The 21,976-nt window shown below is 33.7% G+C and overlaps 1 protein-coding gene across 3 annotated transcripts in view; it reads left to right on the top strand.

Annotated features, from left to right (window-relative positions):
- NETO1 (neuropilin and tolloid like 1) overlaps window positions 1–21,976 on the top strand; it is a 61,382-nt gene that overhangs the window by 15,305 nt on the left and 24,101 nt on the right. For 2 of the 3 annotated variants that reach the window (XM_021530867.3, XM_021530866.3), the window contains exons 5-6: window positions 18,418–18,459; window positions 18,573–18,700. In XM_021530867.3, coding sequence (XP_021386542.1) covers window positions 18,418–18,459; window positions 18,573–18,700 — 170 coding nt within the window. Of the gene's footprint in view, window positions 1–18,417; window positions 18,460–18,541; window positions 18,701–21,976 lie in introns of those variants that run through there. The other variant, XM_021530868.3, reaches the window with a different exon arrangement.

Raw genomic sequence — 21,976 nt, 5'->3', positions numbered from 1 at the left:
TTTTATCTCTTATTTACCATTGGTTTGTGGGCTTTTGCCATTTCCTTGCCCTGTGACATAAGTACTTTGCTTTAGATCTTGTTACCTTTTTTTTTTTTCAAATTATGGTTGAAAAGATATTAATAGCAAAATCTGTAACTTAGTCTGTATAAAGACTCTCAAGCAAAAGACAATTTCATGGATCATGTTTTATCCTCATTCGCTTTCTACTGATGTAAGGAGAATTTCTACACAAAGATCAATGCTGGTAAATTGGTACAACAGGATAAATTATTCTAGACTTCAGATGGAATAGCTATATCTTTTTCCTTCCTTGATTCTTTCTTTTTTTTTCCCTCCATACATTTCAATAGAAGCTCTGCAAGTAGTAGAGATTTAATAGGAATATTGGCCAAAATAAGAATATGATTAATCTGACAAGTGCAAAACAGAACTGTTGCTTTCTTGATCACCAATAAGAGGAAGAACTTCACATTCCACATTATTACTTGTATAGTCTTTTATTATGCAGACATGGATAAGGCATGACATTTTGAGATCTATTGTCCATATGTGTGCACTGGGGGTGGTTCCTGCCAACTCTTAAAACAGAAGGATGGCTTTTGAGATTGTATAAGAGAGTAACACAGAGAGGATTCCACTCCAGAGTATAACAGAGTAACATAGAGAGGACTCCAATACAGAAATTATCACCTAAACCACCTAGAACCAGCTCCGATAGTGACAACTTTAAAAATTAAATTATGAACAAGGAAGAGATGAGAAGAAATTTTTCAGCTGACCTCTCTTTAAAGAACTTGAAGAAAAAGATCCAAATCAAAGACTCATTTGGAAACTGTTGCTGTCTCAAGCAGCTGAATGCTCAGGGGATATGTGATTTTTGTTGCCACTCATCCCACTTGTCAAAAGCAGGACACTCTTCCTAACTGCAACCTGCAAAGGAGGCTTTGCTGATCCAGAGACAAGTGCAACACAGTTATTTCTTGAGTAACAGCAATCTTTGAGGGTCCCCACCTACCCCCACATGTCTCTCATCTGCCTCCTTTGCATTTGAGATCTTAATGGAGAATAAAAAGATGCATTGTTAAATGTGTGTGTGCCAGGATTTAAAAAATAAAAAGTAAATTTAACTAAATCGAAGCTGCAACCATTTATTGTTATTTGAATGGTACCTGGAGAAGCAGGGAAAATTATTTACTATGTCTCCAGGGTGTATAAAAACAGATAACTGGATGAAGTTGAAAAAAAAGATCAGTTAGGATATAATGAAAAATGCTGAAATGGAGCTCTATTAATCTGCAATTGGAAAGAATCCTGCACCTAAGGCATTTTAAATCTAGTTTGGACTAAGTCCTATAAAAAGAAATTATATAGAAAAATCCTAAGGGATAGACTAATAATTTGCACTTATGACAACTTTTCTGTTCAATAATTTCTTTGACTCCTTGGTATTGAAATGGTTGGAAATTCATCCACTAAAGCAAAAGTCCAGCAGGGGCTGTGGTTTCAGAAACAAATGTAACTCTTTTGCTATACATTCTTTTCCTTTTAAATGAACCTTTTTTCGGAGGTCTTTTCAGTACTCTAAAAAGTGAGATCTTGCAGAAGAAAAAACTTTAGCAGCAATATCAGAGCTACATACATAGCCAACACAAACACACCCAGAAGCTGGTAAAATTACCTTAAGTTTTGCTAAAAAAATTCCTTTTTAAGAGAATAATTTTGGCTTTCATTTTTGTAATTTCTTAATTATAGTCTTAAGAGACACATGGATGAATGACATGGTACATTTGGTATTAGACTGCTTTCAATGTCAAACTCCGAGCTAAGGGAAAAACTATTCATCTTTTGCTTAATTACAACTAATATCAGTAATAATCAGATGCATTTTGATGTAAATTTTCAATCATTTTGCATACATGAGAGTTTATAAACAAATGAAAACTTCTTTACTTTTTATATACTATTTTATTTTTATTCTTTATTTTAAAATTCTGATTAACTGTGTTTATTTCAAAATGGAACTACCTGAAACTGTTGAACCTTCATAAATGTATACAAAATTTTTGTTGGGTTGTTTCTTTTTAAGGAAATCTGATGTATGAGAGAAACACATATCAGGCTACAATATTTTTAGGTCCTGCTGGTTCATTTTGAATACAATTTTGATTGACTAGGGAAAAACCCATGACACAAGGATAATTCATCCTTGCTCTTGTTTTGTCAGTCTTTGGGCCACTGAAAGGCCTACACCTGAAATTTCATTTCACAGCTCTAGGTTGTTTGACTCAATTTATTATACTCATTTTTTCTAAAAAGCTTCATCTCAAGACTATTTTCCAAACTGGTGTTGAATCACTGTTTTGCGTAGAAAAAATTCAAGTACTACTTCAAATTATTGACAACTCTTCTTTAAAAAGAATCTTTTTTTTTTTTTTTTTTTTTTTTTTAGTACAGACAAGAATTCAGGCAGAGAGAGGCTGTGCTTATCTGGGCTTTCTTCCTCAGCTAGAATAATCAGATTTCTGTTTATCCTGGTCCCTGATTTTGCAGGACAGTGGCTTAAGATAGCACATCATTACTTTCAGTTCCTTCACTTAGTAGAAGCCATCTGTGTTTTTATTTAGCCTCATTAATATAAACGTCAGTCAGTAATGTTTTCTGTTCAACTGCCTGATAATGGAAAACAAAACAAAGATTTATTCTCTTGTGTTCCAAAAAGTGGAATATGAAACACTTTCTAACCAAAGTAACAGTACTTTTAAATTCCCATTACAGTGAATGTCAGAGTAATAGAATAATTATGTCATCTATCTTGAGGGAAAAGAATAAAAAACAACCCAAATTCCCCTTCGTTGAGAAATTTGCACATTTTATAACTCATGAAAAATTTAATGAGAATTTATTAAATTCAATCACAATTCTAAGAAACTTAGATAAAATATTATCAAATCATTTTGCCATCTAATGTCCATCTTCTGCCTTGAATGTGTTTAAGCAGGGGATATTTCCCAGACATCTGGAATATCTGAATATCCATGTGAGCTGGGTCACTTGTACTTTTTTTTTACTCTTCTGAACCTGATCTGATTACTTTTAATTTGGTATTAGCATGACAATCACTTTTTAGCAACTTGAAATCCAGTTAAGCTTTTTGAGAACCAACAAACTATGCCAAAGCCATTTAACTTTAAAGAACAAAATGGTTTCTTTTGGGAGCAGATTTGGTTTGGAAGATGAGAAATTACTCATTACAACTTAATTTTGAGACAGAACCACGTGATGTCAAAAGTGTGAATCTGTTTTATTTATTGAGATATAACTTCCCAGCACTTCAAATTGCTATAAGCAGCTTCCTGGAGTTATGAACTTTTATTGTGTTCATATAAGTGCACTTCATAAGAGTCAGGCACTTCATTGCTGTTTACAAGGCATTAGGGCATCCTGGTCTTGGGAAAGGGAAGGAATTTTTCTCAAGTAGGATGATGAATTACATTGAAAATCATGATCACAGGTTTCTATTAAATTTAAAGTGTAAAATAATTCCTTATGTGGAACAAATGAGTATCTAAAAGCTCTTGTGCGGTTCTCAGATCCCATATTATGTGTTACCGTCACATAGCTATATGTTTCTTTCAACAATACCCAAAAGACAAATACAGAACATCTTAGTTTAGAAATCCCTACATGCTGGGAGTATCGTATTACCAACAGAAGTTGAACATTTAAGTCCCTACTCTGTTGAACTTTGATGTAAAAACAAGAGCAAGAGTCAAATAAGATACAGTTTTAAGTATTTCTAGCACTGGAGTAAAGCAAAATGACAACTTAACTAGGGACACTTACTGCTTCCCCTGACATCAGTTCACCCTGTTCTCTACAAAAATCCCTTCCCTATATTCATTCCATAAGAAGCCGGCATAGACGTCTAGAGAAGGTTTACTGGGATATTCTGCAGCTGTACAGGTACAAATAATTATATTCCACCTCCACAGGAAACACTTTTCTTCATTTACAAGTGACCTCACCAATAATGGTGATTATTATGCTGCAATGATAAATATTCTTTTTAAATATTCTTTTTCTCTGACAAAAAGTCTATATTTTTGGAGCACTTGTGAGGGATCTTTAGGAAGCTTTGATGTACATTAAAAATTAGTCCTAGAAAACCAACATTTTTAGAATAAGCTGTATTTTTTATAATACTGGTGTCATTCTAGAAATAGTTTATATTATTACTTGTTGCAAAACAATTAAATCTAAAGCAGAGGATTTTCCTTAAATATGGTCTTTTTCTTATCCTCTTTTCCCTAAGGATAAACTTTTGACTTTATGTAAATACTATGCTGAGTTAGCTTAACCTTAGGTCTGATATAAACCTTTGCTTTAAACACTTATAAAATAAGGAAATAACCAGTGGGCCCTGGAAATTTCTTTTCCCTATTAATTCTTTATTTTTCTGTAACATTGTGAAGCACTTGGAAATAGCAGATCAGGGAGGATAATATGGAACAGAAAGCCTGGGTAGTCCTTTTTCCACAAGTGTTTTAAACCAACTTATTTACAATGAAAATTTTCACTGCCCACATTCAACACTTCCAAAGCCAGTTGCTGTGTTACTTGTTTAGCTCTCATTCAAACATTATAGCACTTCAGGGGAAAAATTGGAAACTTCTCATATGTAATGAATAAGGAGTTTTTGATTACTCTTCAGAATTTTCCAGGTCATCTGATTTTCTCATCTGGCAGATTTTCTAAAAGCTCATCTTGGGATGCACTCCTGGGTGGTTGTGTTGTCTCCTCCTGACAACACTGTTGTCTGTATTAGTTTTCTTAGGGACCTTGGAAATGTGGACCTGGAGAGATTCTTCTGACACTGATGCAATTGTTTTTCTTCACTAATACTTTTCTTAATCTGTTAAATTTTCATCTCTTTGCATTGTATCTACAGGTTTATAAGGTGTTCCTGGTACAGCAAATAAATCTTAGCAATTGCCCCAGTGCTTTTGAGTTATCAGTCTGCGTGTGCCCCATCTGTTGAGGCAGAAAAACTATTTTTTAATGTAGCCATTCAGTTTGATTCTTTAGCTGTTAGTATATGTTAGGTAAAACCTATGTTTATATCATTTCAGTCACCTTTTTGCATAGACTTCTAGAGAAAGTTTACTTCTACAATCAAGAAACTGTGATTGTAGATTGTTCTTGTTATTTGTCTAATTTATTTAATGAAGCATTTCTCAATTATTTAATGAAGCATTTCTCAATTCTAACAGCAATAAATATTGATCTTTATTGAGATATTTACCTTTCCTTAACAGATTTTTTCCTGTATGTATAGTGCTTCTAGCTAATTCTTCTTAAAGAAATATACAAAAACTGTTATTAGAAGTCACTCAGTTCCCTGTAACTAATAAACAGGCTTCTTGACAAATAATTAGTAGCTTTCCAAATTTAAGTCTTTGCAAAACTGTTTCTATTTCTAGAACTGAATATTTTGTCAGTATACAATGTTTAGTAAATGACTAAATGTGTCAGATAATATGTAAATCCTCTGTCACCACTTGTTATCTACACTCAAATATTGTCTAGCATTGGTTCATTTTCCAAGGACAGTACTCATAGTTTTGTAAAGAGGACAATCCAGAAAAACTCTTTTGCCTATCAGTACTGAGGTGAATGCTACTGAATATTATTTGCATATTTGTAGTTCTAGTAGGTGTTGTCATCTTAATATATCTTTTGCCATATTGATTGCTGAGACCTGTCTTGATTTGTTTACTGTCTTGTTGAGTAATGCAGGCTATGTAATAGATTGATTTTAGATATTACACTTGAGCTTCTTTGATGGTCAGGTCTAAAAAATAAGATCATGCTTAATTCAACTTTGACACAAATATTGTTTATTGTTTAAAATATTTTAAATATTTTGCAAATAAATCTACCTTGCCCATTAGAGCATCTATGCCTTTGATCCATCTTCTCTTTTTCCCCTACTATGTACTAAGATACTGAAGAGTCAGCAATCTTTAGTATCATACTGCTGTCATGGGGTAGGGAAATACTATCATGTAAAGTCTTTTTCATGTGAGAAACAGATAGTACAATGATTTCTGTGAAAAGTAGGTGTCATCTCTATGTTTACATCTGGTCAATATGTCTGTTGCTAGACACAAAACTCCTGGAAAATCAAGACTGTGAATCAAAGTTATGAACACCCTGACTAAGTCCGATTGTTTTTTTCCTTTTTTACACTTTGTGTCTCTCTCTCTCTGTACAATGATAGCTTGTCTCAAGTTTCTGACAACTTCCATTCACCATATATTTATATCTTATACTTTTATCTTATACTTTTATCTTACTGAGGAGATACAAGCAAACTTCCTCTCAAAACATTGACTGATGACACCTGTACAACAAGGTGTGCTGTCCTAAAAATGATCATGACAAATTGAGGTAGAGAGAGGCTAAATGTTTTTTAAATCCTATTTTAAAAGGGTTCCATTTTCAATATAGTTAGGTTCATACAAGAGTCATCTGCTCATTGTGGGTGTTGCTTAATATTTGTGAATATTGAGTAGATTCAATGAGGGTTTTTTCCCTTATACTATTAATTCACCTTAGTTAGAGATATACTTAATCTTTTGTTGGGGAAAAGCAACAAGTAATTTTTTTTGTTCAATTTATGTTCAATGTATACATATTTTCAATTTGGACTTTTTTTTTTTTTTGATTGTGACAAATCCAAATGCTAGGTGTCCTGATTTTTTCTCTACAAAACCTGTTCATTTCATAAAGGCCCCCAGGCCAAATAAAAATACAAGCTACTATAATTTAACACTAATCCATCAAAAATCTCTGAAATTACTTTCTGATATGCCCAAGGATAATTCCAAAGAACAGTTGCTTAAGCTTACTATACTCAAATGCTGCACTGACAAGCCACTAAATCTAGTCTCAATTTAGCAAAGAATTTCAGGAAGCCTACATCTAAGCATGTGCCTAAATCCAGGCAATCTCTAGGCTTGGGTTCTTACTTAAAAATAAGTATGTTTAAAGACTATGCTCTACCTTTCTAGATATTGAACTAAGGAAAAAATAAATATCTCTTAGTTTTGGAGAGCAAAACTACTGTTTCTTCAACTCTTTTAATGAATTAAAACTAGTTTTTTACCTTCACACAAATTATGTGATTGATCTATATCAATTCAGGATTTGATCAGTAACAAACTAATATAGTCTTAAATAGATTCAACTTTCTCAGCTTTTTATTTTTTTTTAATATTCTGTTACAGTAAGCTGAAGTTTTTTTTGTTATTAAAAAAGACATTATTAATGATTTTTCTGTCTTCCTGTGCCATTCTTCCTCTAGATACCCTTATACCTATAAAAGTTAGCCTGGAATTGTCTGAAATGAAATTATTTCTTCAATCTTCTTCTGCTTAGAACATAATTAATTCAGATAAGCTTTTTTGGTTTTATTCAGTTGGTCAGTCAGATTTACAAGTTGTAAAATGAAGTGATACAAGTTCCGCAATCATTTGCAGTGAGTACGGGTTCCACACCTTGGATTTAAAATTTGAAACATAAATTTCCAGTGAATTTTTTACCACATTCCCACTACAACTTTTGTTTGTGCATCCATTGTCAAAGAGTCTTTTTTAAAATAAAAATGGAGCAGTACTTGTGGATAGTTTTTTGAAAGATAAAAATTATATTATTGTATAATAATAATTATATTGTTCTTTCTCTGAAAACTCTTCTTGATTATTTCAAATGCACATTGCTTACATGACTACAGCATAGTCTGCAATTCACTAGGGAGATGAATGCCTGACATTGTGGTTTCCTCAAATAGGTTTGTAAAGGAGGTTTTAACTTCAATGAGGAAAAAATTGTTCTGGAATACACATTATAAAATGTACTTCCAATTAATTTTTGTTTTATAATATATAGAGTTATGATATTTACCAAACAATTCAAGATGCCATTGAAAGTAATAAATTCATTGTAAACTTGTGAAAATAAATAAGCAAGTACTTTTGATCAACATTTCAAAAATATTGCTTCAGAGGTCATTACTGGAGCTATTAAATTAGAGATGCACAAACTTCATTTGAATACTTGGATATCGAAAGTCTATGTAATATCCAGCAATTTCTGTTAAGAAAGTTTTCTTGAGTCATGAATAAGATGATAAAAAGGGAATTGCAAAATGTTTTTTAAGAATTCATAAATTAATAAAGTAGTTTTTTGTGACACATCCATGGTTAAAATTTTGTACTAGCATGACAGAAGCAGGCAGTGTGAAATGTGTTATTCTAGTCACATATCAGTCCCCTAGATGACACTGAGAAGCCAGAAGATGTTGTGTAACAGGACTTACATACATCATTTGCCAGATGTTATCTGATAGTTGAAGCTCAAGAGACAATGTTATCAAATCTGCTGGTTGCAGTATGTGGGTTAACAAAAGATTGTATTATACTCCTCTTGTTGTCTTTTGGGTTTTTTTCCTTTTCTTTTGCTGTAGCTCATTTCTCAAGTCTATGTGAAAATTAATATTAAAAGAGAATGCAGAAAATACTTCCTAAAAATATTTTATTCTTAAAAGTTGATTTCATTATGTGGTTTATACAGTTGGTTATTAACTGCTACTAACTATGAATCTCATACTGAAATTGTACAAAATAGTTTATACTGGCCTAGGCTTTTAAAAATCAGATTTGGTAGTTTGGATCTCTGTAATTTTATGTGCATCCTCCACACAAATAATTTTTAGCAATAAAACAGTTATTTGTATTCTAGAATATTGCGTATTAGTGATAGTTCAAGTATAGACCAATTATTTACCAAGTATTTTTAAATGAAAGGTTTAATTTATATTTGACTTTCTTTTTTTTTCTTTTTATCTCTAGAACTTTAAATGACTCTTTTAAATCAAGCTAGGAAAAAATCCTGCAGCTTGGCAGTCAAAACCTTGATCTGGTCAAATGAAATTTAATTATTGTCTACTTGCTGGGTAAGCGGCTGACCCCTACATAACAATCCTGGGAGCTGTGACTGGCCATCATGCTTTGGCCGGCTTCTGCTGCAAGTCAAAACTCTCCTGAGACCTCATTCCTCCTAAATATTACCACATCAATGGCAGAACTAGACAATCTCTAATCAGTACCCACTTTGCTGTTCTTTTCCCTGTCTCTTCAGCCACTTACAGAGCAATATTGGGTATTGTATAAAGCAGACATAAGGACTTATGAACACTGCCTTTCTAAGTTGTGATTCAATGAATCACAATGTCTTTTTTATTAATGTGATGCAGAAGATCACTATTTATTCTCTGTATTAGGCTGAACCAGTCAGCTAGTGTAGGACTCAATCAATTGCTAAATTCAGCTCAGATTGTGGGCCTAAACTGGCTTATTTTAGAATCAGTATTAAAATTGTGAGTAAATCCAGTGAAAAGAAAATTACTTCTTCAGACCAGTAAATATTGATCAGAGGGGCAAAAAATGTAAATCAGTTAAATTCCATGTAAACTATAATTTTTAAACCTAAAATCTAAAGTTATGATAATAGATTAAAAGTTTACTAATCTATACTTAATATAATCACTGTTTTGTGATAGAATCTGGAGTTTCTGGGGTAAGGAAAAGTCAGAGGCAAAAGAGTTTTATAGATATGAATGTAACTACTCATATTCTTGGTTTGAAATCTTCACTTACCCACAGACTCACTTGCTTGTGATTTTCTTGACAAACCACTTTGAGGTTATTTTGCGAACACAGAGCATGTGGCATAAATGCTATTTAGAGAGGACTGAAGATCCACCAGAAGAATGTTGTTAAAAGAAAAAGTAAAAAAGATTGAAGACAATGGTTTATCCTGGTTTAGAATTTATTTTCATGTTGATTTTTTCATACAGGCATGTAGTAAAACATATGCTAGTGTTGTTTATGAGAAAAAATTTTTAGTCATTAATTTCAATGGAAAAGTTTGGGCCTAGAGTTGCTATGAATTATGTTTGGTTTACATAGTAAAGCATACAGTAGGACTTTTCTCTTCAAAATAATAGAAGTCACAGCTGACCTCTCTCTTGTTTCTAACAGTTTATATCTACTCTAGGTCAGTATAAGGAATTAAGTGTGGTTTGTACTTCCTCTGGCACTTTTAATTGCATGAAATTGGAGAAAAATTATCAATTTGAGCAAAATTGAATGTCACTCTCATGAAGTTAAAGTGAATGTCACTCTCAGGAACCAACAGGAAGCAAATTAACTGTAAGGCAAAAAACCTGGCTCTAAAGTCTAGATTAAGCAAAAATTGTCTTAACTTTTTCCTCTCATAATCTCAGGGGAAGCTGAATTGCATAATACTGAAAAAGGGGGAATTGTTATTTCTTACATCCGATGTATTATTTATATCCTTTTAATATCTGAATGTTACCTTGTATAATAAAATGTAAAACTGATGTTTGTGGGTAATGTAAGTGGGTAATTACGTAGGGAATTCACAGTTTAAAACAGAGCTGTTTTCTTTCTGAAACACTTCCTCAGACAGAGCTGCTGCCCTACGTATTTAAAAGATGAAGAAGCAAAAGTGTTAGAATGTCTCCAAAGACACTCCCCAATATACTCTGCAGCTAAAGTTCTTAAAAACATATCTTCTTATTCTGTACTTTTGGGTAAACTGCTGAGGTCAACAGCTCAGTGTTCCCTGAATGGAGAGTTTCTAGCCAGAAAACCTACTAAAAGTAGCAGAAGAAAAAGGAAATATCTGGTGTCACTGAAATTTATACTGCTATGAATTCTGAAAGGACAGGACAGAAGACTTATTTTTCCTACAGTTGTTTTTGGGACTTGGTGCTAATATGCCTTTCTCGGCAACTCACTGAGCTGTGTGGCTTTTTTAATTCCCCTGCTTGCTCACTGAAAGTGTCTGTGGTGTGTGTATACATAATTAAAATTAGAGGTGACAACTGGGTTTAAAAACTGAATTTCACTTTTTCTTTGATATATGCTATTTTTTTTTTCCTATTTTTTTTCCTTTAGAAAGAGAGCCTTCAGGTTCCAGTGGGGATGAAAACCTAGATTTTTCCCCTTTGATCTTAAAGATTTCTACCCTGGATACAGAATACATTTTAAAAACATCCTGTGACATTGACTTTTTGAATCATACAATGAGTTTGTCACAGGAGAGTAGTAGAATATGATTCACCCAACAGCTTTCAAAAACCTAGCAGTTGGACAGTAAACTAATGTTTTTCTGTCTGTGGCTATTTAATTTGTTTCTACTCTAAGATTCTTATTTTCTGTAGTATTTTGTCTCTTCAGCCTCTTGATATATGGCCACACAATTAAGCAAGCAATTGCTTTTACAAACAAAATTCACCTCCCTTTGGTCCTCTCTGACACAATTCTTTGCTTTAGCAAAAGACCACCTGGTGTTTTGCTAGTCTGTAACAGGAAAAAAATTTGGAGACAGTGGAAGAATTTGCTTGTTAAAGTGGCAAGTGGGTTATTCACACGTGGAAACTACAGGAGATATTTGGGTTTCTCATATGAGAGGCAGTTATCTTCAAAAGGATGCCACCACTGTCATGGCCAGCTACAGCAGGGGAATATTAGTAGGTGTAAACGCTGTGTTGAATTTCTTTATTAACTGAAAATGTGCCACAATGTGCAGTGAGCAACAGGTTATACAGTGCTACTTTAAGCAGCAGAAGTAGTAATTCTGTTAACTATAAGATGTAGCTATTCAAAAGAACACTACAGTGAATGCATTCATTCTGTTAAATGTTCAGAGGTGAAACTAGGAGAAAACATTTGAAAACAACAAAGGTTATTTTAAATCACGAAGTTATTCTCATAAGATCCTTCTGTCCTGAAAAATCTGCCCAGCAGACTGATACAGGATAAATATCCTGAAAAGGATGTGCAGATTCTCCACTCAGTGGTAGCAAGAAATAGGAATGCGTAAATAGGTCCAATCTGCAGAAGTAATGCCTGGTACTCAGTTGTGGCTAAATCTTTGGTCTCATTTCCCCCTCCTGGTCTTCTGACATGAACTTAAAGAGTTATTTCCTTGGACTGGGCTAGGAGTCATCTATTAAAAAAAAGGATGAGACAAATCCTGAGCCTTTAGTAACATCCTGCTGAAATTGCATGACTAGGAATACTTAGAATTTAACATTATTCAGGAAAAGCACCATAGCGTTGCACATCCTTCTTCATAGTCCAGTTCAGAGATGATTAGTCAATTATAGGAAGCTTCCAGGATATTATCTTGGGGAGACACAGACAAGGTGCTGCCCTTGACTGATAGTCAGTCCTGGTGGTCAAGTCAGCTGCACTGTCACAGCAAGGCTGTGTTACTCAGATAAAGTGGACTCCTGAGCTCATTCAGTCTTGTTTCAATATTTTCAGGCAGCCAGTAGGTGAAGGTATATGTAGCCCTTGAAATATTCATCATGGGATCATTTTTTCCCTGCATTTCCACCCAGTGTGCTGCATAAAGGGAATATATTTCCTAATTGGAGTGCTCAGCTGCTAGTGTAAATATTTGACATAATAAAAATGATCCCACACATAGCAAGGCTCCAGGACTTCCTCTTTCCACTCATCAGCTTGAGTATCACATTGTTGCCCATTCTTGCTCTCCTTTGCCACTCGGCCACTTTTCCAAAAGCACTTCTCAGCTCTGGGATTTAGGAGCACATATCAAGGGGTTGAAACAGCCTTTGAGGATCAGACCCAGAATCTCATGCAACGTTTTGCTTTCTGACATGGCTCCCATCCATAACAAAATTTACATCGGAGAAAGGCCCTAGTTTTTAAAGGGTTTGCAGAATAGACAACAAAGACAAGCAGGCTAAAATCTCAAAGCCTGTCATTGTGTGCATGAAAATAGAAATTTAACTGCAACTTCTGTTATCATGTGATCTATTGCAGTGGAATTTATTCAGGTGCTTCTTATTTGCTCAGTTTGACCAGTCTTAGCAAGAAGGTATGCAAAGACATGGATTTTGTTTTTCATTTTTTGTTCTTTTTTTTCCTGATGTTGTCTTTGTAATTTCTAAAAAGATTTTGACAAAATAAAGAAAGACCTAATTGTGGCATACAAATGTCCAACTATTGCTAACAGTTGCAGTATATCTCATTTTACTGAGCTCATCATAGCAATATAATTAGTTTACAAATAACTATATATACTAATAACACTAAACAGATACTTTGTAAGCATGAACAGAGAGTCATAAAGTGACAAACAAAAAAAAAAACTAAAGAAGAAAGAAGGTATTGTATAAATCAAACTTTTGGGTAATAGCTTGTGTTCAAGGTGAAATAACAGGATTCATATTCACTGCTACATTTGTACTTATCAGGTTTGAGTTCTTTCATGACTATGAAGTTAAGAAGTGAAAAATTTGAGAAGCATTATTTTAGGCTACAAATATGTAATCTTCAAAAGAGCTGCAATTGATCACAATATTGTCCTTAAAAAGAAAACATAGAAAATAAAGAGCAAATACAGCACATATAACCAACTATAATTATTACAGAACTTACTACAGGGTCTAGCAAATTATAGGTTTCTTTGAACATCTTTTGATATCATTATTACAAATATAGACACATATGGAAGTTTCAAGAAGACTACAAATATGACAAGAGCCATCAAAACAAATTTTATTTTAGGCTAATAAGAAATAATTATCGGGTTTTGCATAGAGATTTCACTTCATATTGTTTTTCTTATTACTTTTTCTCTACTCTCCCAGCAGAATAGCAAAGTTTCCTTTGAACACCACACAAAAAATGTTTATATACTGAAATGTTCTTCTATTTTAGAATTATATTAGGGATTCTTTGAGAAGACTTTTATGCTTTTAAAATCTTTTCGACATCTTCTTCCAATACTTTTGCTCTATCATAATATACTATGAGGCAATGACATAAAATAACCTTAGAATAATCATGCTTTTCTGTTTTGAGCTGTGCAAGCTCTTCTTTTATAGAGACCTATCCCTCACCCCTCAAAAGGGCAAAGCTGGTTTAGGCTCCCAGAAATCATTGTAAAAGAACCTGACTTAGTAAATTTACAGATAAATAAGTTATCTGACAGACAAGCATGTGCATGCATTAAAATTACTTAAATATTGATGGATAGGACTTTAATATCTATTTCTAGTCAAAGACAGAGAAGTGAAAAGTTATATTTACAGCTATATCTGATAAGTGAATAAAAGTGGACTGCTTGCCTACTTCTGATTAGGAAATATGGCTTCAACCTGTTGTGACTACTTTCTGTATGTATCCATTAAAAAGAGGTTTTTGTATTCACAAACAGTAAAAACCCCCTTAGGTTTTAAACTTCAACCCTTTGTAGTGTATGGCTTATTCAGATAGTTCAAATAATTAATCCACATCTCATTTATGGAAGAAAAGAGAAAAATACTTCAAAAGTTATTCAGCACCAGAATTTTGTATTACACATTTCTTTCCTCTTGACTTTTAACTCTACAGCAATTGCTCGTGTTCTTTACTGTATGTATTGCACTTCAGATATTAAAAAAAAAAATATGTAATTAAGTATACTGTAGTCCAGATATTATCAGGAACACAAACTCAATATTCCATTTTTTAAAAGTGATATTAAAATTTTGACTTATTACTTTTGACTTCCAGAGTGAGATATTTATTATTTTTTTATCTATCTTTTATATCTATTATCAGTGAAAGCAGCAGGTTTGAAGTTAGCTGGGTAAGAAAGTGCCCAGATGAATTTTATATGAAAAGCTAAGGAAAGATGAATCAAATGTGAGAGGTGTTACTTGCAAATTTTGCCTCTTGCCTTCAAGAGTAAAAATACTCAACTTTTTCTGTATTACAACATTACTTTTAAAAAAAGTCTTGTGCCATCTCTCTTTGAAGAGAAGTTGAATGACCTTTATATAAGTGTGGAATTTTTAATTCAACATATGATCTTTTAAAATTGATTTGCAATAATACTTACCAGAAGAACATCATGTTACTAGTAATTAGTTTGAACTTTATATATTTTTCCCGTGTCTTACAGAAATTATTCAAGCAATATAATTTTAAACAATTTCACTTTCTGTGTAAGTGACACAGAGTGAGGCATTTCATGCGTACGTGCACACATGTGTGGGTAAAAGTTTCTGTGAGGTTATACCTCAGTTGGGCAATTCCATAAGATGCTGCAGTGTACTTGTAAAGAAGGTAATTTACATACTTTTTGAAGACTTAGTACAGTTGTTGTACAATGCCTTCTAACTTTACAATTTTCTTAATTTCATAAGATTTTTGAGCAATTAGTTGCCCTAACTCCTTTCCATTGGCCTCCTATTTTTCTACTTAAATTCCATGTTTGCCAGCCACTTAGAAGAGCCAGACCTATCACATAGGAACGGTGAAATGAAAAATAAAGAAATGTAATACGGTTTCTATGGAAAAAATAGATTCCAAAGCTAGCATCTAAAATCTTTAGTGTCTCATATGAAGACCTAATCGAGGTTTTTGAAACCAGGCCTAAGTACTTCATATTTCTCCAGGGTGGATATATATGTTCCTGCAACTCAGAGCAAATTCCACAAAACCAAGTCTGCATTGTGATAGAGATTTGTCTAACTTCTGCTGTTACCTCAGATAACAGGTCTAGACTTTTGATTGGCTATTTCACTATTATCCAATTCTATTGTTTAGTTATTACAAAATCAGAGGATCAGAAAATGGCTGGTCTCAGAAGGTACCTCTGTTCAACCCCCTTTCAAGCAGGGTCACCTAAAGCTGTTTTCCTAGGATCGTGTCTAGACAGCTATTGAATATCTCCAAGGATAGAGACTCCACAAGCTCTTGGTTCCCTTGCTAGTTCTGAGCTACCTCATACTGGAGAAGTGTTTCCTGATATTCAGATGGAACTTCCCATGATTCAATGTGTGCTCATTGCATCTTGTTCTGTTACTGGATACCACTGAAAAGAGCCTGACCTCACTCTCTTTGCACTCCTCCATTTGGTTTTTGTACACATTGATGGGATCAACTCTGACCCTTCCCTATCCAGACTGACCCATGCCAACTCAATCAGCCTTTCCTCATATGTCCCTTAAAAATTTCATGACCCTCTGTTGGATTGTCACTAGCAGCTCCATATTGCTTCCTATTTTGCCTCTGTTTTTTTTTTTTTCCTTTACTTATGGGTGATCTATCTTATTTTTCACAGAAAATTTTCCAATCTTGGATGTTTTCCACACAGGAACATGATTTTGACTTGTCTATTGTAAGATCTAGCTAGTCAGTTAATATAACATTAATGTTTTGACCCAGCTGGACTGAGAATAAAAATTTGATTGAATTACATACTGAAGAGCTCCTAAAATCTAATCCATTTGATGGGACACTATCTAAAAAACAAATATTTTCTTGTTAAATATGCTCAAACATGGGTGAATTTTACGCATGCGTGATAATACCTTATTTAGAGATTTTGTTTTTATTATAGTAGTATTGGTATAATGGCAATATTTGGTGAAGGGTTATCACCTTAGATGTACATTTTATTTCTCTTTCAGTCTTGAAATGTTGAGAATGTGCAAAAAGTTATTTTTTAAGACTGAGCAGGTCTACCATATTAATGAATTGTGCATTTCTGTATGTGTTGTTCCAGTGTTACTGTATTGTTAAATGAGAACATAATTTCGGAGTTGTTTTGTGAGTCAAATTGTATGGTTTAGATTGTACTTCAGTCTGCATTCTTGCTACTAACATTGCTTTATATGGAAACTCTCATATGGGGAAATTTCTGGCAGGACAGTTTTGCTTTCTTTTCTCCTATGTACTTTACTAATGTGGTGGAGTGTTTTCAGTAAATCAGAGTAATCCCTGCAAACCCAGTAAAAGGAAGAAATGCAATAGTTACATGAGATACCATTGGGATGGTAATTTGAAACATAAGTAAAAGCAGATTTCCTTTAAGTGTCTCACTTTCAGAGCTGGATATCAGCATCCCAAGTACATTAGGTGAAATATTTCATTACCTTTAATGTTGTTGGTAATAATGTCTATCTACTGACCTATAAAAATGTGTAACAATTAATACTAATTGCCTACTCAGCTGTATTTGCAGTCCTGTAAGTTCATAAGTATTTACTCATGGTTTATGTTGTACAACTGTAAAAGACATTTGGTAAGAACAGCAGCCTGGTTGTAGAGGGGTAATTTAAAAAGTGATCTTACAACTGCAGGTTTTGAAGTCACATTTTGACTGTTTAGATTAAAATGGCTGATCTTGCTTATACAGCATTAGACTACTTTGTTATATTATTTGGTTATGACTCTTACTGTTCTTAATTGAATAAGGCTAGAGGGAAAGGGCAGTTTTTGTGGCTTGCTTGTGAGTATAGTTTTTTGCATTTGATGCATGTCCTTCTTCCAAAGCTTCTCTTCTTCATTTTTTAAATATTTATTTATAGTTCTTTCTACACTGACCCAGTTCTGAAACAAAATCAGTTTTATGCATAAATGAGAAAAACAGCGCACAACATTCATTTTAGGTAGAAAAACAGTGCAAGTGATAATAATTTCCCAGACAAGACCAGTCTATTCTAAGAAATCACTTCTTGAATTGTTTTAGCCTCCCATATTTCCGGTTTTGGGCAGTATCTGCAACCTGAGCCAAATTTTGTTAAATTATTATTTGCATATGGATGATTTCCCATTGAGGCACAGGTCTAAGACCAAACTTATTTCATCTTTGTATTATACCTGATTATAAAGGCATGATACAAGCCCTCTCAGACAGTAAATACAATCATGTTTATCAGATGGAAAATAGCAATGTACTAGAGTTATTATGATGTTTGTACAATGGCTGCTAATAGTAATTCCTATGGTATTTTTTTCCAGTAAGACCAAAAGGATGCTTCTGACAAAGAAAGCGTCTCCTTTTGGTCAGTTGGGATGGCATAGTATTCATAAACACAGATTTAAGTTCAGATTTCTTCAGTTAAGTTGAGTGTTATTCTTAAAAATGCAAAATAAGCAAAAAGATTCTGAATGGATCTGTAAATATATCTTCTTTCACTATGCTGAGGTATTAAAATGTCATGTGGTTAGCTATGTGATGTTCTCCCCTGCTAATGTATGCAGAAATATTTTTATACCCTTCTGAAAGAGAGAGACAGAGAAAAGCAGGATTTAATAACAGAAAAAAAATCTTGGTATGATGGTATCAATCATTTCTGCATTAATAATTATTGTGTTGCCATAGTTTTGAAATAGTTCCCATTTCCAATAAGTATATGTATAATTATATAACTCAAGTGTATTATAAAATTTGAGCATAGTAACATAACATCTCAGATATTGAATGAAACTAATTTTGTCTTTCTCTATTTTTAAGATCCAGATTTTAAGGACCTTGGTGTTTTGAAGCCATTGCCAGGTTGGTATGTTGGTTTTGGGTTTTTTTCTAACTTGAAGGCCATTATACTCTGCTGTAGAAAACATTTTTGTTTGCTGTTCAGGTTTCATTTTTTCTGGTGTTTTGTTATTCAGTTTGTGAGTTTGAGATGGGAGGACCTGAAGGAATTGTGGAATCTGTACAAATTGTTAAAGAAGGAAAAGCTTCTGAAACTGAAGCAGTAGACTGTAAATGGTACATCCGAGCACCACCCCGATCCAAGGTCAGTCCTTCATTAAATTGCTGATTTGCCATTTAATTTAAGAAATTGCCTTTTCTAATATATTGTGCATTTCTTAGTACAGTCAGATCTTGTTTAATAACTTTACAGCTTGAACTGTAAACTATTTTTTTTCCTTCTGCTGTGGAAGGGTAATTTGTCATCTCAGCCAAAATAACCACCTTTCTTCATAAATGATTATTTGGGCAGTACTAATGTATATTTTGTGCCATAAGTAATTTTCTTAAATTCATCTTTAATTTTGTTCATATTTTTAAAGGATCTATGTGTGCTTTAAAGTTGGAATTAATCTTATAATTTAAATTTTCAATATGTTTAAATACCTAACATAGCGACAACTAAGGGAGCGCTGCTGGCTCCCTGAGGTCATCTTTTTTTCTCATCTGGGAACTGTGAAAATGGACATAAAATAAATTAATGTTCCTCCATATGAAGCCTTTAATTCCTTTGGTTTAGAGACAGAGACAAAAAGAGTATTCTCATTTCTTTTCCTCCACAGTCAGCAAGCCAGGGTTTTGTAAGAAACATGAGAGGGCTGCAATGAATTAAAAAATACTTTTCTTGGATTCCCCTTAATTTTCTCCCTTATCCATAACTTATCAGTTATGATATGCATTAATTGTTGCTGGCTACACTACCACTTCTCCCCTCTTTGCAATAGAAACAACTTTATGCCTCCCACCTACTTCCATTCACTGTATAAAAGACACCCCACAGTATACTTTTTCTAGTTGTCTTTATTGGACAGGAAAGGTTTTAGAAAGTAGAATTTATATATGCACTACTCTCTGCTGTCTTTAAACTGATCAAGGCTTTTTTTTGTATAACCTCAGTGAGAAGACTGCACTGAATATGTAATTGTTTCATCATCAGAATGACACATGGATGAATGTTGAAGGGTTCTCCTCAGGAAAGGTTTTCAGAAGAGAAAAAGTCATTAGTATCAGCATTTTTCTATTGGAAAAGTATAGGAAAAGAGCTGGCTCACAAAGACTACAGATAAATGATTTCCAGAATATACTTTCATCTTATAACTTTTTTTTTTTTTACTTTTGGATAAAATTAATATTGATAGAGGTTTTCAATTAAGTAGATGAGCTTCCCATTTTGTTACACTAAGTAGTGAAATGAAATTATTGGACTGATGAATGATTATTCCATATGTTATAGGCAGTTTATATTCATTCAGCACAAATCGCAGTATCAATATGAACTTCAGATGGAGAGCAGCCCAGCTGATAAGGTTTTGGGGATTCTGGTGGATAAGAGGCTGAACATGCCCCAGAAATGTACACATCCAGCCCAGAAAACCGGTTGTGTCCTGAGGGCTCTGAGCAACTGGATTTAGTTGAAAACATCCTTGTTTACAACAAGGAAGTTGGACCAGTTGGCCTTTATACATTCCTTCAAATTTAAACTATTCTATTTAGGTATTAGTAGAAATGAAACAGACAAACACAGAATTGTTATTAGAATCAGCACAGTTAATTAAGACAATAGCATTTCCTCATAGTCTAAATTCAAGTTTATGGTTGATCATATAATGTAATTGTGATATTCTTACTTGGCCTGACTCTGAAGTTCTACATGATACAAAGCCCTGCTAAAAATCATAATTTTACCTACCTGCAGTATTTATCCATCCTTCAGTTCTGATGTAAAACTCCAAATTAGGTATTTATGTAACTGAAAATACATTGTGTATCGGAAAAATGCTAAACTACCACTCTTAGTAGAGGTCTAAATATAAAGTTCATTAATTCTTCATAAACTTCCATATCTGCATTTAGTTGTGCTGCATTCCAAAAAGTATATCCTAGCTGAAGGGCACCTGGAATGGAGTGCAACAAAAAAGTTTTAGAAAAATGAAGTAATACTGAATGTTATTTGATGTCATCTAGAAGATTTTGTGAAGGATAGTAATAAAATAAAATAACAGGCTCTTAGAAGGAAGAAGGAATGTTGTACCTGTGTCTGTAAGATTACTCAGGGTCCTATACTCTAAAAGAAAGCTTCAGACTAAATACAAAGGAAAAAAATTCAAACATCGGGGAGAGCTGATTGGTTCAGCTGGCATTATTAGTGGTCTGAAAGTGCAGGTTAGATAACAACCTGTGAAAAATGAGAAAAACATTAATAATCCTACCTTTAGGTAGAAGGCTGAACTGGGTCATCTCTTGATGGATACTGCTGTTCCCATCTTACAGAATTACCTGTGTGGAGAGACTGAGCAATATAAAAGTATATAAATCAGTGTTTCTTAATGTGGAGTTGAAAGGTTTCACAACAAGCAAAAAAAAAAAGATTTTTCATGCCTAGATCAATCTTTGGGGGGGTAAGCCCAATTTAGTATTTGATCTTGAGTGTGGTTTTCAAACAGATATATTTATGTACACACAGACAAGTATATACATGCATAGACACACACATACACATACAGTCATGGTTTCATCATACTGGGACAAGTTGAAAAATATGCAGATATTAAGGAAGGAGGAACAAGTGGATAAATTTTTAAGAACTTTGTATGAAGTAAGGTTTATGATAAGATTGTTTATGGATTCGCTTCAATTGAACTAGAATCTACTGTCCATTTTTTATAGTCAGATTCCTTTGTCTCTATCTAACCTTGAATTAATGACATATTCAGTGCAGTTATTTAATGACATCATTTTTATTTATGTCAGTTTGCACCTATGAAAACAAGCTCTCCTGCAAAGAACAGTGAGAACTCAGTAGACATCTTTAAACCCACATGTTCCTGTACCCTGGGCTGCACAGTTTGTTACTGGGAATTATGCCTAAAAGGCAAGTTTCTCAGAGGGAATTTGTGTTGGATTTTTTAATCTTTAGTTTCTTAATTAAACTGTGCCAGAATGTGAGTTGCTGGCAATTTCATTTGGCGTAAGCTCATCCAGTCTAAGCTGTCTGCAGAAGCAAGATGCAAGTCCTTCCCTTGGTTTCCAATTCCAGATTCCAGCCAAGTCTGAGCTCAATATATGAGCAATGAGATCAGCCAGGAAGTGTATACTTAAGGACTCTAAACTTGAGCTTCAGACTGACAGTCTGGGTCTAATGCTTCTATGCTCAGTGTTCTGGAATGGGACAGAGAGCAGAAAATTTGTTGCACACACTTAAAAGATAGCCATCACTGTTTACCTTATATCACATACACACACACCCTGACACAGACACGCACACAGAGAAAAATAAATCTGAAATGCATGCCAAATCCAAACATTCTCTAAGTGAAGAAAG

The sequence above is a fragment of the Lonchura striata genome, chromosome 1 (assembly GCF_046129695.1).
Source record: "Lonchura striata isolate bLonStr1 chromosome 1, bLonStr1.mat, whole genome shotgun sequence".
Taxonomy (NCBI): Eukaryota; Metazoa; Chordata; class Aves; order Passeriformes; family Estrildidae; genus Lonchura; species Lonchura striata.
Note: the sequence above shows the minus strand (reverse complement) of the source record. Positions and strands in the feature narration are given on the sequence as shown.